The 16,833-nt window shown below is 45.2% G+C and overlaps 1 protein-coding gene across 1 annotated transcript in view; it reads left to right on the top strand.

Moving 5' to 3' along the window:
- gpc4 (glypican 4) overlaps nucleotides 1-16,466 on the top strand; it is a 33,779-nt gene extending 17,313 nt beyond the window's left edge. The window contains exons 2-9 of the mRNA XM_053324367.1: nucleotides 3,743-3,901; nucleotides 10,562-10,959; nucleotides 11,351-11,516; nucleotides 12,288-12,418; nucleotides 12,523-12,669; nucleotides 12,768-12,892; nucleotides 12,982-13,163; nucleotides 13,269-16,466. Coding sequence (XP_053180342.1) covers nucleotides 3,743-3,901; nucleotides 10,562-10,959; nucleotides 11,351-11,516; nucleotides 12,288-12,418; nucleotides 12,523-12,669; nucleotides 12,768-12,892; nucleotides 12,982-13,163; nucleotides 13,269-13,483 — 1,523 coding nt within the window. The 3' untranslated portion in view covers nucleotides 13,484-16,466. The remainder of the gene's footprint in view (nucleotides 1-3,742; nucleotides 3,902-10,561; nucleotides 10,960-11,350; nucleotides 11,517-12,287; nucleotides 12,419-12,522; nucleotides 12,670-12,767; nucleotides 12,893-12,981; nucleotides 13,164-13,268) is intronic.
- Nucleotides 16,467-16,833: the final 367 nt, after the last annotated feature.

Here is a 16,833-nt window from a genome sequence, read left to right as displayed (position 1 = left end):
GTGGTGGGTGGTGGTGGTGGTGGTGGTGTAGGGGGGGGGCACCCTGAGGTTCGTCTGGTTCAGGGGCACATGATGGCAGGCAGAGGGGGGGTGGCGAGGTGTCTAATCTGGTTTTTGTCCGTGAGGCGTTTTCAACCCCCTACCCCCACCCCCACCACCCCTCCTCTGAGAACAAGTTTGAGAGGCAGGACAATGTCAAAAGGGAAGTGACTTATTTTATGAGCCCATTTAAAGGGGATGGTGGTCTCCCCACAAAGAGGGAGGCAGAGGAGGCAGCCGAGCGCCGATGAATGCCACGACACACAGCCCCGTGTTTGTTTACAAGATGCCGCTCTGTTGTTTTGACCGCCGTAAATGGCAATTCTCCCTCTTCTGAGTGACACTGGAACAATGTTCTGTCCCTTGTGTCTTATTACATCTTAAAACACTCTTGGAAACTGACGAGTTGAGAGCCCCCCCCCGCCCCCCAAAGATCTCCATAAGGCAGCACTGAGAGGCAGTTCACCACCCATCACACACAGAGACTATTCATGCATCGTGACTGCAGAGTAAAAAAACGATTGTGAAAAACAGCGAGGCCCGAAGTCCGGCTTGATGATGATTTTTATAGGATCGAACTCTTCCTTCTTTTTCTTCTCTTCTCTCTCGCGCTGCGGCCCTCGCTAACGTGCCATTTTTCTCCCAGCGGTTCTTTGAGAAATTGGCTGCCAAAATGTTTTCACAAAGTATGCATTAGCTAAGAATCTTCAGTTTTCAGAGACTTAATCCTCCGGGCTAACAATGTGACATTTGTACAGACATTCCAGTGAAATATTGACCATCTCACTTTTATTTGTGTACTTTGGTAACTAGGGCTATTTTCCACGTGGATATAGCCCCCTTTTGATTGTACGGGGGCCGTGCTGCGGGCGAGCGTGGGGCCCCCGCCAGAGGAGAGACTGGACGGCTGTTTCACCTAAAAAGTTCAGTGTGTGTGTATGTGTGTGAGCTCCCTGTACCTCCAATCACGCTGGTACAAAGAGCCATGTGTTGAGCAGTGATGTGATGTGTGAATATGTTTAGGTTGGGGCTGCCAACTGTGCCTGGGTATGTGTGCGAGTGAGTGGCGAGTGTGTGTACGTGTGTGTGTGTGTGTGTGTGTGTGTGTGTGTGTAGGAGGGGGAGGTAGAGGAGGTGGAGGGGTGGGATTCTGATGGAATGGGCGAGGGTTAGAGGGACAGAGATGAGTTTGGGGAGAGAGAGCACTGTGAGCGAAGCAGTGACTTGAGGCTTATTTGGACTTGATCCCAGACTGAGGGGTCCAGTTAATGGCGCCAGGGGTGCATCCCTCCCTCTAGCTCGCCCTGTTTAGATGATTGTATCACCGGAGTCACTTCTGACCCTATAGTTTAATTTTTTAAACATTTTAGCTCCTATGCCTGACACTTGGGGAACTCTTCTAAAAATATTATGCTTCATTACTCTGAGTTAAATGAGCTGTATGTCGAGGCTAAACTCTTGAGTTGCGCCTGGTGATGTTTAGCTTGTAATGGCTCCACCAGCACTCTGAAGACCCTTAAATCTAGAAACTTGATCTAGAAACCAGATTCCTCCCTCATCTATATGAAGGTATACACATTTAAAATAACAACAAAAAAAAAGTCACTAGTTAAGTCTTGCTTTCCCAGCAGAAGGAAAAAAAAGGGCGTTTTCTACTACATGCACAACAAAGAATGAAAGCAACATCACAGAAAAACATATCCACATGGCTGCGGTTGCCAAGGTGACACGTCAAACATGGCAACCGATGGCGAAGATAACAGTAAAAAATCCCCACAGTGGTATGCCGTATGAATCGGGGCCCAGACCGACAGCGGAGAATAAAATACAGCAGGGCTCCGTCTTCATGTTCAACCCCAACGAGTAACAGAAGTTTTTTTTTTTTTAAAGCGGCACCAGCTTTAGTTATCAAATCATTTCAGTACAACGACAAAGACATAACAAGGCTTGTTTAGATATTACAAGCTGCTTTTTATACTTTTCCCCTGCTTTGTTTTCACTTGTTGCTTCAATTTTCTTATAGTTTGAAACTGTTACATCTGACAAAACCGCTCATAATAGATCAGAAACATGTATATTAATATCAGGAAGAAGAAGAAGCAGCTGTTGAGGCGTATGATAACATGAGAGTGGATGTTGACTTATTTGCAGGATTACATAAAACATGAATGCATTTTGAGCATTTTCAATAAGTGTGGAAAGCGGTGCAACTTCACACTTGAAGATGTTCAAAGAGTCCTTTTCTTTTTAGAAATGGCAGCGTGTACCATACAAGTCATTTTAAAAGCTTCGGCATCTGTGACACTCCAGTAGCGAGAACCTGCGCAGAGGCACACAGGCCTCAAGTCAGAGAGAGCGGCGAGTCGACGGGGAAAACCAAACAAGGCCGTTGGTGCCTGCAATGCAGTGAAAGGATCCCTGTGTTCTCCCGAATTCCATCAGCCACGTTTTTAAAACAAAACATTATTGCAGCTGCAACTTTGCATTCGTCCTCCCCTGACCCCCTCCGCTTTAATTGGGACGTTGAACACTCCTTTTTTTTTTTTTTTTTTTTGGACAAAGTTTGTAGCCGCTCCCTTATCAAACGCAGTATTAAAGTTTTTTTGAATAATGGTTCCGATTAGGAAGCGGGATAGGTTTTTGACTCAGTGTGCTGCCATATTCTCAATTATGCGGATCGGTTTAAAAGCCTTTTTTTTATTATTATTAAATGGTGGTTTATCTAAATGAGCATTTCAGAAGCGTCAGAACATTTCTCCAGCTATGTTTTTAATTCCGAAACAACAGAAAACACTTCACATCTCTCCTGTAAAGAGCCTCTTAAGCCTGCAGCTCTCTAGTTGAGAGTGGATTCATGTTGTTTGGTCACAACGCTGAATAAAAAAGGAGCATCACCCACTTCAGAAATGTGTCACGTGATCAGTCAGACGCTTGGGGGTCACATGGCAGTCATACATATGCATTCTCAAAAAAAAAAGGTGCTTTCCCCATTCACGGTGCAACAGAAAAAAAAAGAAAGATCTGTGCTTTCCTGCCTTATTTATAATGTCATTTTCGGTTTTCATCTGCATCTGTGCGCACATGGCTTCACCTGCAAAGCCGGTGAAGAGTTAATCCTCTCGTCTTCAAAGTCTGTGTTTTAGAAGGACGCAGCTCTCTTGGAATAGCTTCAGCTCTGAACTATCAATCAGTACAGGGGAGGGTGGAGGGGAGCGCCAGGATAAGAGCAAGCCTCTATAAAGTGGCTGGCTAAAGAGCGCTCTGAGCGGAGTGTTGCAATTATTCCACTTAAGTGCAGTTAAGGGGGTTTTCACACCCAGGCTGCATTTGATTTGGTGAAGGGGTGAAGTTGTTCCCTTAGTAAATTTTAAGGTTTTTTCCCATAGAAAAGCAAGGTTATGTGTTAATGATTGATTGATGTTTCCAACAAGGAGAATGTCTATTAAAGTTGGCCAATAGTAGTTTATCATAGTAACCACACAGATGCTGACAAAGCCGCTCTGTAGGTGTACAAAACCCAAAGTTTATTTTATAAATTTAATCACTTTTCGAGGTTTCGCTCGTGTTTGAAATCCTTCCAGCTGAGCACATTTTGTATTCTGACAGGCTTAACTTTGACTTGCATGTATTCTGCGGTGATGTGATTCATGATGGTGGTCTCGCTTGTTGTGTAACAGTAGCGCTTCTGCTCTTCTTCTTCCAGGAGCCCCCCTCAAAGTGTGTCCGCAGGGCTTCTCCTGCTGCACCGTGGAGATGGAGGAGAAGCTGAGCCAGCAGAGCCACACGGACATCAAAGTGCCCGTCTCCAGGCTTAGCACCAACCTACAATCCACCTTCAAACAGAGGCACGACCACTTTGACAGTAAGCAAACACACTTACGCAAACAAACACACACACACACACATATGCACGACAGCCACCTTTTTCAGTGTCTACATTCTGCTGCTCACCACAGCGTCCCCCATCGCGGCAGCACTTGTGCCGCATGATTTTTTTGACGGACGCTTCCACCTGCCAGCGCACTGCTCTGAACGGAGACAGTCAGTCTGTGTCCGTTGGGCCCCGTCCACCTGTTTCTCAACGTCTCAGCTCCCTGCCTCATCATCCACCCTCACCCCCTCCCACCACCACCACCACCGCCTGGTCCCCCCTCACCACCCGCTTTTCCTTCTCTCTAGAGGGACACACACACTTCCAGACGGACCACACACATTTTCAGATCCAGTCTTCTCTGTACTTCCTGTTCCTCTCTCTGTGTGTGTGTGTGTGTGTGTGTGTGAGAGAGCACATGTGTGTACGCCTGTAAATATTGGGATCAGGTTTCTGTTGCTGAGGGTGGGAGCGCATGGGAACATGCAACAGTGCTGAGTCACTGAGGAAGTGGGGCAGCTTTAAGTACCCTCACCCCCCCGACCCCCTACCTTAACCGTGGCATGATGATGAGGATGAGGAGGAGGAGAGAGGATGAAGATTGATGGAAAAAAGAAAGTTTTTACTTCTAGATATATAGAAGTGTTCATACATTCAGGATGTAGGCTTACCTGTTGTGTATTTGTGTGTACACGTGCGTGCCCGTGCACATGCAGGTCAGAAACCTTCAGATCTGCCAGGTCTTATGTGTCTGTGAAAGAGAGCGAGGGATCGCCAGTAACGGGGAGCGTGTGTATTGCAGCCAGATGTGAACAGGAATGTGACGTGTCGGAATGCAGTGGCTGCTTGAGCCGTCCCGCCCCTCTTTTTTCTCCTCTCTTACTGCCCTTTGTCCCCATCTCATGCCTCACTCAGCCCCCCCCCCCCCTCCAAAAAAAAGCCCTCTCTTTACCCCTCAGACCCCTTCTTTCTCTTTCCATCGCTCTCTTTTTCTCTGTCTCGCTGCTCAATGATCATGTTTCACTGTGCGTTTTTCTCAAATGTGGCTCTTCTTTTTTTTCTCATGTCTTTACTGCTTTCTTACACGACTCAACTGCTGCTTTCTATAACTCTGTTTTAGGGGCCGCAACCAACAATAATGATTTTCATGATTGTCTTTTTTGTTTCTCAAATATGTTTTGGTTTTATAAAATGGTGCCAAATAGTAAAAAAAAAAGAAGAAGAAAAAGAAAAAGTCTCTCACAAGTTCCCAGAGCTCATTGCGATGTTTCCAAAAGTCTTGTTTTGTGTGACCAGCATCAAAATGTAAATATATTCACTTTGAGAAAAATAAGAACACTTTTTACTTACTCACATTTGACAAAATGAAAGCAGTTGATTTTTGCATTTTCTTAAAACATAGTTAAACAGTTATCAAAATAGTTGTCAGTTACTTCTCTGGCAGTTGACTTATTGAATAATCATTACATAAAAGTTAAATTATTAATCATGGCATCCCAAAACTTCTCGGTAGATCTTTTTTTTTTCAGCAGGTCAAAATACAGATTTAAACATGAAGTCTGGCAGTAAAATGGTCTCTTTAGAATTAAATGTAAGCTGACAAACTTCAACTTTTCCTCAACTAGCCTTGTAACATCTTCAGTAAGTGATGGAGAGCAGAATCTGTTGCTATATCAAAGAGAGAAAGATTCCTCTGGTTACATAAAAGTGACATTTTGTGTATTTAAGTTTCTAAACGCTACAGTTGGTGAAGTATTTATTGTGTAATGGATGTCTTCCCTCATGATTGTTTATAACCATTTAAATAAATGCCTGTTAAGTCACTATCTATGGCCAAATGAGGGACCACAATGGTGATTGAACCACTGATGAAAGCCCTTGCTTTTTCAGCATTAGGAACTGGATGTCGGTGGCGACGTTCCCAGGATAAATCACAAACAGCCCAAAGTTAGTGATGCATTTTCCATCAGCCAGCAGCAGTTGGTCCACCAGAGAGGACAGGCAGAGCTAACACAACACACTCGCACTCCAACTCACTTGTGTTTGTGTGTGAAGCTTCGTACGATTTTTTCCTCTTCTCAGCTAGCATTGACGTCACACAGGCGACACACTAAGATCTCTGGAAGGTGAGGGCCCAAAGATACCTACAATTACAGCTTATCACCATAGGTTCTACCAAAGACAACAAAAAGGAGAACTTCAAAAATGTTACTTGAAAGGTATACTATGTAGGATTTTCGTTTAAAAAAGGAAAACAAAAATCTCCCTCATTAATCACAGTGACCCACTAGAATTACACCATGACAGAGACTCTGCCCTCTGCCTGTATTTTGCTGTGTTTGGGACGCTTCTGCTTATCAACCCTTGTGTGCAATGTGCCCCCAGGTTGTGAGGTTAAGACTCACAAACATGTAGCAACCAAGTTACATCACTAAATCATCTCTCTCCTCTGCTCTCTCTTGTGTCTGCTTGACCGAGGGCTGGGGTTGCATCTCACAAAATCCGCCACCTTCCTGTAAGGTTGTGTGGGGGGTGTGGGTAGGGGTTGTTTATTTGCGCTCGCAGAACATAACCACCGTTGAAACAATCATAAAATTCCATCCATCCGATTCACCGCTGTGTTTTCGGTAGCATCTCTTCATTCACTCTCACGCTCTCTCTCTCTCTCTCTCTCTCTCTCTCTCTCTCTCTCTCTCTCTCTCTCATCTCTCTCTCTCTGTCTCTCTCTCTCTCTCTCTCTCTCTCTCTCTCTCTCTCTGTCTCTCTGTTGTTGAGCAAATCCTGCATACTGTACCTTTAACATTAGAGAAAAATGGTGAGACTGTAAATGAGCTCTGATTTTTGAGGAACTGATAGTAGAACTTACTGAAAACAATTTCCTGTTTTACAGTGTTTCAACTTGATAGAAAGTCCTCATTAACCCACCCTACACTACACCACCAAAACGGCACCATCTTTTTACTGTTGTAAAAGAACAACAGAAATTGGTAGAAGCCCTCACAGCTGTAGGGTCACATAGTTGGCCAATAGAGGGCAGAACTGAGCTGCCCTGCATTTCATTTACCGTCCCCCCACCTCATCACTGCCGGCAGGTCTCTGCCGTCTCTCAACTGTTAGATGTAGGATCTCTTTACAAAGGCCTGCTGCGCTGTCCTCCACCTGCACCATTAGACCTCCCTCTCACTGGATACTCTGACAGGCTCAGGTTGCTTCCACATTTTAATTTTTTCTTTATCCGCTGTCGTCACATTAAGACACCCAGAAGCGGGCCCCATTTCCTGTAGGCCCAAACCTGGCACAGGAAGCGCTTTATCGTCGCATTTTACCGTCCCCGAAGATGGAACGGCAGGCAGCGATGACGTTAGCTTGCGGAGGAGTGGAACTGCAGATGTGCATAAACACAGCTGCGAATGTTACATGAAGACAGATGCAACAACATGCGCTCACACACACACACACACACACACACACACACACCAACAAACTCAGGAAGTGGTGTATGTGATTAGGCAGGCTCTCATCATGCGCCTGGAGCTGGGAGTCATGGCCAATTAAGACCAGAGCCAGAAATAGTTCTCTTCCCCTCTCTGTGTCTCCTCACTGTGTGTTTGTCCTGGCCTCAGCCTGTCTGTCCTGTTGCACTGACCCTGTCCAACAGAGCAAGCATATGTCTGGGATTTAAGCAGTTGGATTAAGGCCCCCCACCCCCTTGCTCACACACACACACACACACACACACACACACACACACACACACACCACCGAGAGACATCCATCCACAGCACTGAAGTACAACAGCAGGAGGGACAGAATCTCATCCCATAAGAAAGGGGAGAAGAGCAGGGCAATTACTGCCTGGGCTGAGATTTGGGGAGGAGCAGAGTTTATAGGGACATGGATTGAAGGGGTAGGTCGGGGCAGGGGGCAGCTTCTCGAAGGAGGAAGTGGGAGGAGATCGGTCAGCTCTTCTGTTCCGTGATGGATCGCAGCCTAAGAACATCGCTCATAATTTAGGGCTCCTCTGTAACATGTGGGGAAACAGTGACGGGGGCGAGGAAGGGAAAAGACAGATACATCCAGAGGCAGGAGCCATTCTTCTTTTTTCCTTTACATTTCCACTTACAGCTCTCTCTCTCTCTCTCTCTCTCTCTCTCTCTCTCTCTCTCTCTCTCTCTCTCTCTCTCTCTCTCTCTCTCTCTCTCTCTCTCTCTCTCTCTCTCTCTCTCTCTCTCTCTCTCTCTCTCTCTCTCTCTCTCTCTCTCTCTCTCTCTCTCTTCTCTCTCTCTCTCTCTCTCTCTCTCTCTCTCTCTCTCGTAACCTTTCACCCACATTCTCGCAGACCACTGCCGAGTGACAGGCGCATTTTTTTAAGGGAAAAATCCGGAGGGAGCGCTCGGCTTCCTCAGCCCCATTGGCAGACGGCTGCGTGTCATAAACTGTTTTTTAATGACAATGCAAGATGCCTCTGTAATGCTGCTCATGCTTCAGACCCTCGCTCGGGCCAAAACAGCCTCTGCACCGCACACACACACACACACACACACATCTTTTTAACCAAGCTCATTACTGAGCTTATCTGTCTAGCATATAGGCATTACCACTCTGCTAGTACATTTGGGATTCTTCCTCCTCCTCCTCTTCACCTCCTCCGTCTCCTTTCACTGACTTTAAACTTGTGGCTACTATGACATTCCAGGGGTGGGGGGTGGACCTTTTGTTTTAATCTCTGTCAATGGAGCGTGGAACTTGGTGCCCTGTCCCCTGGCTTTGTGTGTGTGTGTGTGTGTGTGTTGGAGGTTTGGGTGGAGGGGGGGGGGTTGGTGTGGCAATGATGCCGGGGAGGTAAATGGAGGGGCTGCAATGTTTCCGGTATCCTTGGTGACACAGTGGGGATTTGGAGTTAAAAAAGCCCTCAACTTAACCCGCCCCAAGCCGCCCTCCTCACCCCCTCACTCCTCCCTCCCTTTCCTCATTTTTTCTTTTTAGTGTGTCAGTCTGAAGTGGAAGTGACAGCACTACTCGGGGACTGTGTGTGTGTGTGTGTGTGTGTGTGTGTGTGTGTGTTTGTGTGTGTCTGTGTGTCTGTGTGTCCACTGGTGGCAGGGAGCGTTTAGTAGTGACTCCCTCTGTGAGAGCATGGGAACTTTACATTTCAAAGCCGAAACAGAGGGCACCCAGAGGAACAGCAGCGGGGACAGAAGTTTTGCGCGTATGGAGGGGGGGGACAAGCGATGGGTGAAATGGGGGGAGTTGATGGAGGGAAAAAAAAAGAAGGAGAGATGATTGAAAAGGTGGTGAGCGTAGGCTCGCATGCACGCAAGACTGAAGGTCAAGCATTTTTTAGAGACTGTGGAATTCTCATTTTGTTCAGATTAAGAACGTTTTTTTTGGGGGGGGGGGGCGTGGGATAGGGGGGCCTGGATTATTGGGGGTGGGGGAAAGCAGTGAGGAGGGTGTGTGTGTGTGGGGGGGGGGGGTGATGGACATTCCTCAGGATGAAGTAGGTCATTGTTCCCTGTCTCTACTGAAGAGAGCTCTCTGAAGGAACTGATGAAGTGAAAGCAGCGGAGAGGAGGGAGATGCAGGGCTGGATGGGGGGGTACAGGTCCATATATGGGAAGGGAGAGGGGAGGAGGAGGAGGGAGTGGGGGGGGGGGGGGTCGCATTATTCAGTAATCCTATTGAAAATGCCTCTGAAGGACAGTCCAAGAGAAGCCGAGAGAAAAGGAGAGCGAATGGAATGTGACAACAGAAAAATGCCATTGATGGTGGTCAGTTTGAAGCGGCTTGATGTGGAGAGACGTCTCCACTGAATGGCAAGTCCGCCCGAGACGAAGAGCAGCGCCGCTTCTCATACTTTGGCTGGCTGGCTCGGCCTGACACAGATGCTCCGGCTCCACCTTTTGCCCCCCCCCCCAACCACCCAACTCCCTCTTGTGATCTAATTTCCAACTGTCCCACATCCCATCACACATTCCTTTTGCCTTTCAGCCAAGATTTTATGCCTAATCTGTTTCAGTTGAGATACTCAAAAATGCCAGGACACAAGCACAGGTGGAAAACCATCAATCAGATTTTAAATGGTGGCAGTAGTGCAGGCGGAGGAGAGTCAAGTCAAAGCGTTTATTGTCATATGCAATTTAAGTAAGGTTCACTGTACAAACAAAGTCTTCCCCTGACACTTATCTTTAAATATTTTTAAAATAAGTGTCAGGAGAGATAAATAAAAATCAATAAAATAGCCAAAGAACTCTCAAGATCTTCAGATTTGCTATAATGCAGTATGTAACGGTTATTTACATACACTGTGGTCATGTTGGAATGTGTGTATAATAATAATCTGATTGTGCATTGTTCTGTGAAAGGATATCCATTAAGTCTGAATCTGCTAAACCCAAACAAGTGAAATAAAAAAATAAAAAAGGAGTAGTAAGGATAGATGAAATCAGGCCTCGGTATCTGCAGATGTTCCAAACAATATTTGAGCCAAATTGGATTTCCTTCTTAACCTCTTTAAAATAAATCCCTCGCTATAGATGGACACTGAAATGTTAACATTGAGGATTGTTTTGTCCTGGCTTTTTCTGGAAACATCAGCATTTGGTCATCACACTATAACCCCTAACCCTCCTACCTTTCTGTTTTCTCCAGAGTTTTTCCGTGAGCTCTTGAAGAACGCCGAGGCCTCGCTCCACAACATGTTCGTGCGGACGTACGGGATGATGTACGTGCAGAACGCAGAGCTCTTCAAGAACTTCTTCGAGTCCCTGACGCGGTACTACGTGTCGGGCAGCGCCGCCGTCAACCTGGACTCCATGCTGTCAGACTTCTGGGCCGAGCTCCTGGAGAGGATGTTCCGGCTGGTCAACGTGCAGTACGAGTTCAGCGACGCCTACATGGAGTGCGTCAGCCGGCACACGGATCAGCTGCAGCCCTTCGGCGACGTGCCCCGCAAGCTCCGCATTCAGCTGACACGGGCGTTCGTTGCAGCACGCACCTTCGTCCGCGGCCTGGCGCTCATGCCAGAGGTCGTCAACAAAGTTTCAACGGTAAGGAAGAAGGATGATCATTTAAAGCTTTTATCTTCAGTTCAAAAGCATTGATACGTCATTAGATCTAAAGTGTTCCCAAAAACGTGGTCCATCCCCCCCACCCCTTACCCTATGTTGTCTGACCTCATATCTTTCTGGGAAAAACTGTCTGTGGTTTCATTACTGTGTCTCTGATAACATAAACCACTCTGACTGCTCTGGTATGACATGTTTTTCCACTGCACTGAGTGATTAATTGATGATTAGATTATGCTGCTTTGCGGAGTCGGCTCCCAGAATTAATGGTCATGCTTTTTCACTGTCTAAGTATGTGTGTGAGTGAGTGTTTCTCCGCTGTGAACCGCGGCGCAATGATAACAGTCTGCTAACTGCCCTCTGCCTCCTGCAGGTCAACGCGTCTCCCAGCTGTGTGCGTGCGGCCATGAAGATGTTGTACTGTCCCTACTGCTCCGGCCAAGTAGAGCTGAAGCCCTGCCAGAATTACTGTCTGAACGTGATGCGTGGATGTTTTGCCAACCAGGCCGACTTGGACACAGAGTGGAACAACTTCCTCGGTAAATGACCGTCACGCCAAGCAAGAACACCTTCTGCAGCCATTATGAAACCAACCTATAACCATAATGGCTTAAAGTGTTTGATTTGGCAGCAGAGCATATTTATATAACTCCCTGCTTTTTGTGCTCTTTTCAAAGTTTCCGCTCCTGCGCTCGTATCAACCTTATCTAATCCAACCGTTATCTAAACATTCACCCCTCTTTACATTTGTGGCCATGACACATTTTTAGCTTGCTACAGTTTGGCGAGGACATGTTTCACAAAGAAACATAGTGCTTATTGTAAAAAAAAAAAAAAGGAAAAAAAAACATGTACAAACACGTCTCCATTCTTTAGTAATCTGTATAAGTAAAGCAGAACAGGGAGGGCTGGTACAAATCGTACGTGTTGTGGCCCACAGGATGAATGCAGCTCCTGTGTTTAGTAAACACGGGAGCAGATCAGTTTCATTGCATTTGGGTTGATGTATGTGTGTGTTTGTATCCTCTGCTCTCTTCTGCGTGTGTATTATTTTTATACTACGTGACAGACTTGTGTGACAAAAAGATGTTCACCTTGTCTCTATACCATCATTACATGTCTGCCACTGTCTGCTTTCACTGTGCAACAGTTTTACTCTGCTATAATCTGAGAGCTCCTTTCACTGGTTAACTAATTCCTGCTCACGGCCATGTGCTTCCCCCTAGTGGCGCCTGTCGGCAACACCAACCTCAGACAGAAGCTTTCCCAATGAATGGCCTTCTAAAGTGTTGAAATGTTCTGTTTTTCAGATGCCATGCTCAGTTTAGCGGAGAGGCTCGAAGGTCCCTTTAATTTCGAATCGGTCACGGATCCCATCGACGTGAAGATCTCCGAAGCCATCATGAACATGCAGGAGAACAGCATGCAAGTTTCACAGAAAGTCAGTATCTCTTTCACCATCTTTTTAAAATTTTAGAATCAAGAAATAAAAAAGATTCAGTTTCACTTACTCTGCTTTCTGCTTTTCTGTTCGCCCCTTGAAAGGTTTTCCAGGGATGTGGGCAGCCGAAACTGAGCTCGGCCTTCCGTTCCAAACGTGCCGTCAAGGAAACGGGCTTCACCGGCCGCTTCCGCCCTTACAGCCCCGACGCCAGACCCACCACCGCTGCAGGGACGAGCTTAGACAGACTGGTACGCTCTATTAAAAAACACACACGGCGCAACTAGACTCATGTGTTTCCTTTCCTGAAGAATTGTGTGTCTGAATGTTATTTATGTTTGCTACTCAGACAAGTGACGTGAAGAAGAAGCTGAAACACGCAAAGAAGTTCTGGTCAACGTTGCCAGAGACGGTGTGCACAGGTGAAAGGATCGCACCTGGGGACGACTGCTGGAACGGAACGGCACAAAGCAGGTAAGGACGTCATGCTTGTGAGAGAAAACAAATCTCAAATTAATTTCAAGACGATGCGACATCCTGAACGCCCGCTCTGTTTCACACAGGTACGAGTCGGTGGTCATAGGCAGCGGACTGGCCAATCAGGTGTCCAACCCTGACGTGGAGGTGGACATAACGAAGCCAGACATTATGATCCGCAGCCAGATCGCAGTTTTGAGGGAAATGACGAGTAGGCTGAAAGCGGCACACAATGGCCAAGACCTCTCTATCGAAAACGGCGGGGACGGTGAGGACGGAAATTTCTTAACAACGAATTATCACACTCATAACAAATCCGACCCCTTTCATTTTTCTTACTGTCTTTCTTTTTTTCTTTCTTTTTTGTGTCCAGATGAGGAGAGCAGCGGAGGAGAAGAGAGCGGCAGCGGCTGTGACTCGCCATCCTGCGACACAGACCAGGACATGTATTTCTCCACCCCGCCTCACCCCGTCAAGCCGCGGGTCAACCCGGTGCAGAGCTCGTCGGCCGCAGTCGCCACACAGGGAAGCATGGCGCTGGCGCTCTGCGGGCTCGCTCTGACCCTGCTCGCCCCCCACTTGAGATAGAACCGGCCGGGCAAGGAGAGAGGAAGAGAACGACCAGGAATGACGGAGCGAAGGGGGAAACCTGTCAGAGAGACTTTAAAAAGACTGCCTTCAGGACCTTGGACTGTCCGCCATTGGGGGGAAGGGGAGGGGGAGGGGGAGACTCTTCTTAATATTACAATAACTTCACTTTTAATTATTTGTTTGTATGTTTTTAAGGACATCAGTGTACAGCAATATGATTTTGCCACCTTTTCCGCCCCCTTTTTTTCCCCCTCCCAGGTAAACCTTTACTCCTTATGGCTCTTTTGGAGCTACAGTATGGTTCTGGCTGCAGCATTACAAACATTATATAATTGTCTTACTCTGGCAATTTAATATCATAATTCATTTGTGTGCCTTCTTCAATGATTCCTATCCAATGACTAAAACTGAGTGCCTGTGATGGGACATAACTTCATAGTTCTGAGGTTATTCTTTTCTGTTTCAATGATTCTGAGATCAACAAATAATATATAGTGAGCCAATCAGTGCATCAGCCAGGCGGAAATGATGAAGCCGGCTGCAGTAGTATAGACTTGTTGATCTCAGCGAATGAACGGTGTGAGCTTTTTGTCTGTTTTGCTTTTGCCGAGATGTTTAGAAAGTCATCTCTCAGAAGCTACAGCGAGAAGTCACAGCACAGGTGTTTTGTGTTCGTTCCAGAGATGGAATCATTTCTTTTTTTAGAAGAGCTTTCTGTGCCTCTCTGCGAGCCCAAACATGCATATGAGCTATTATCACAACCTTAATGTTTTTTTTTTGTTTTTTTTTAATTGCTTCATTAATTTGCGATTGAGTGGTCTCAGCTAAAACAGTTCCACAGTAATGGTCATACCTCACAAATGCTCTCATTGTCAATGCAAATCTAGTGATGTTGAGTTTTGAAAGTGTCTGATAAGAGTTGAGAGACTGCGCGGCCGGCATCTTGATGGTGAAAGTTAATCGCGCCTCAGAAAAAAAAGAGAGAGAGGGACTCCCCTGGCGTTACCCCTGAAGAAGGCAAAGCTGACAAGTCCCGAATGCCCTGTTTTTATTTTTGTTGGGTTTTTTTGTGCTTGTTTTTGTTTGTTGTACTGTAAGCTCAGTTCAGCACAGAGGATCTGACTCTCTACAGTCTTACGTTTTTTTGAAAAGAAAAGGGCGCGACGTGTACGTTCAGAGTGTTTTCACATTAAACTTAGAGAAGAGGAACAAAAGACAGTGCTTTTGATCAAATGAAATCAAGAAAAAAGATTATTTTAATACAGGGTTTATGTTGAAGAGGTGTTGTAATTTTTAGCTATTTTTTGTTTTTGGTATGAAGATATATATTAGGTACTACAGTGGATTTTACTGCTAGTTGTAGGCGGTTGGAAGAGGACAACGTGCACAGATAATGGATGGAATGGAGGGGGGGGGGCACTTTTCAGAAGGTGTGCACAGTTTTAAGGGGCTTTTTTTTTTTTGCCCCACACCCCCCCAGTTCCCCACAAAATACACATTGTACCTCTTTAAAAACAGCCTGTGTCAGTATAAACAGACTCATCCTGAAGCATTTGATCTACCTATCCTCATCTTCACCTTCTCATCATTTCAACACCAGGTTGAAAGTGTTTTCACAAATGCTACCAAAATGAATGCAATGTATGGTGCCTGATCTGATCTTTTTTTTTTTTTTTTTCTTTCTGTTTTTAACCTCGGTACATTATTAGCAATTTTTTTAAGGTAAAAAAAAAAAAAGAATGTAGGTGTTAATGATTTGTATCAATAATCTGCTCAGATTCTCTCGTAGGGTTTTGAGCGTGTCACCAGCTGACGAGCACAACATAAGATTTTCTGTTAATTTGATAATGGGGTGTGTAAGTTGCATTACCTGGACATTTCATCTCTAAAATGATGCTGCCTCATGTAGCCTTTGTACAGTAACTTATGTATGTGTCTTATTGTCATTGCAAACATTCTCCTAGAACTGACATAGATGATCCAAAAAAAAAATACAGTATTCTGAATGTTTTGATATGCATAATGTAGGTGGAAATATTATTAATGTCACAGAGTATTTGATTTAATTGGTATCAGATTTTGGGGGGCTTTAAATATGCCTTTTTGTTAATTGCATTTTAAACCTTGCAAGTCTGAACCAAGCAGCTGCAGTCAGGACAGACGGTAAATAGTAAACAGCCTTTTCTCTACTTGTTCAGCTTCAAAATTGACAAGTTGATTGTAAGCTTACATTAAATTTTAATCAAAAGTGATGTTCCTAATGATCAGTCCAGTTGTGAAGACTTGGAATGAATCAGTGAGGACATCTATATCAATTATCTTACATGGAAGGAACATCTATGCAAACTCACCTAAAATCCGTGATGGAGCTGAGCTTCAGCAGCTTGATTTGGCGTTCCGTCTGCATGTGACCGGTTCAATTCTCCTGCTTTCTGTGTACCACCAACATTTCTACAAGGGCTTGTGCATGTGTTCTTGTCATGTGGAGGGAGTTGTGTTGAGTGTGAAGAAAACCCAACTTTCTGAGAGTCAGAGGAAATGTTTTGGGGCGATGATGGTAAATGTCTGTGCTTGCGGGCCAGGGCAGCAACATTTTCCGGCTGGCAGGGAGTTGTGTTCCAGCTGCTGGATGTTGTTCATTTGATCCACAGAGTTAACTTCAGTTCTAGTGACTGTGAAGTTGAGTTGGACAGGTGTTGAAACCTTTCCATCTGCCTTTGGCCCACAAGAACAGAAAGAGCTCACTATCTGAGGAGAGAGTGAGCGAGTGACTGAAAAGAATAAAAAATGTGTAAATAAAGAGCAGCCGTTTTTAGATGTCTCTAAAAGAGGCCATAACAGTACACCAGATTTTTACTTGTCAGAGTATCTCCTAAATGTTATGGAAAAAACAAGATGAGATAGATGTTAAATTGTAAGAGAAAAATGTATATTAAACAACATTTTAGTCTTGTTGAAATAAAGACTGCCAATATTTAAATGGTTGTGAATGTCTTCATTTTGTCAACTCTCTTAAAACAATGGTTACACTTTATTTGTCCGATGTCAGAACAGAAGTTTTTTTTATTTGTCATTTAAAAGTGGAGATGGTGGAACAGATATTGAGTTGCCAGCACTTGAGGTAAATTTCTGTTTAAATCCAGCTGAAGAAAGAGGGGGTTGTGTTTTTGGTTTGTCAAATAACAAATTACAGTTTGATTGATTGGAATCACCACAATGAAAACATTTTAAAACAATAAAACATTGTGGTTTATTTTGAAACATAAGTTCACAAACATGCATAACATTCCAGGTTCAGAATAAACACATTTCTTGTTTGCAGTTTTTCCCAATATAGAAATAACAGA

This window comes from Scomber japonicus, chromosome 8, assembly GCF_027409825.1.
Source record: "Scomber japonicus isolate fScoJap1 chromosome 8, fScoJap1.pri, whole genome shotgun sequence".
Classification (NCBI taxonomy): Eukaryota; Metazoa; Chordata; class Actinopteri; order Scombriformes; family Scombridae; genus Scomber; species Scomber japonicus.
Note: the sequence above shows the minus strand (reverse complement) of the source record. Positions and strands in the feature narration are given on the sequence as shown.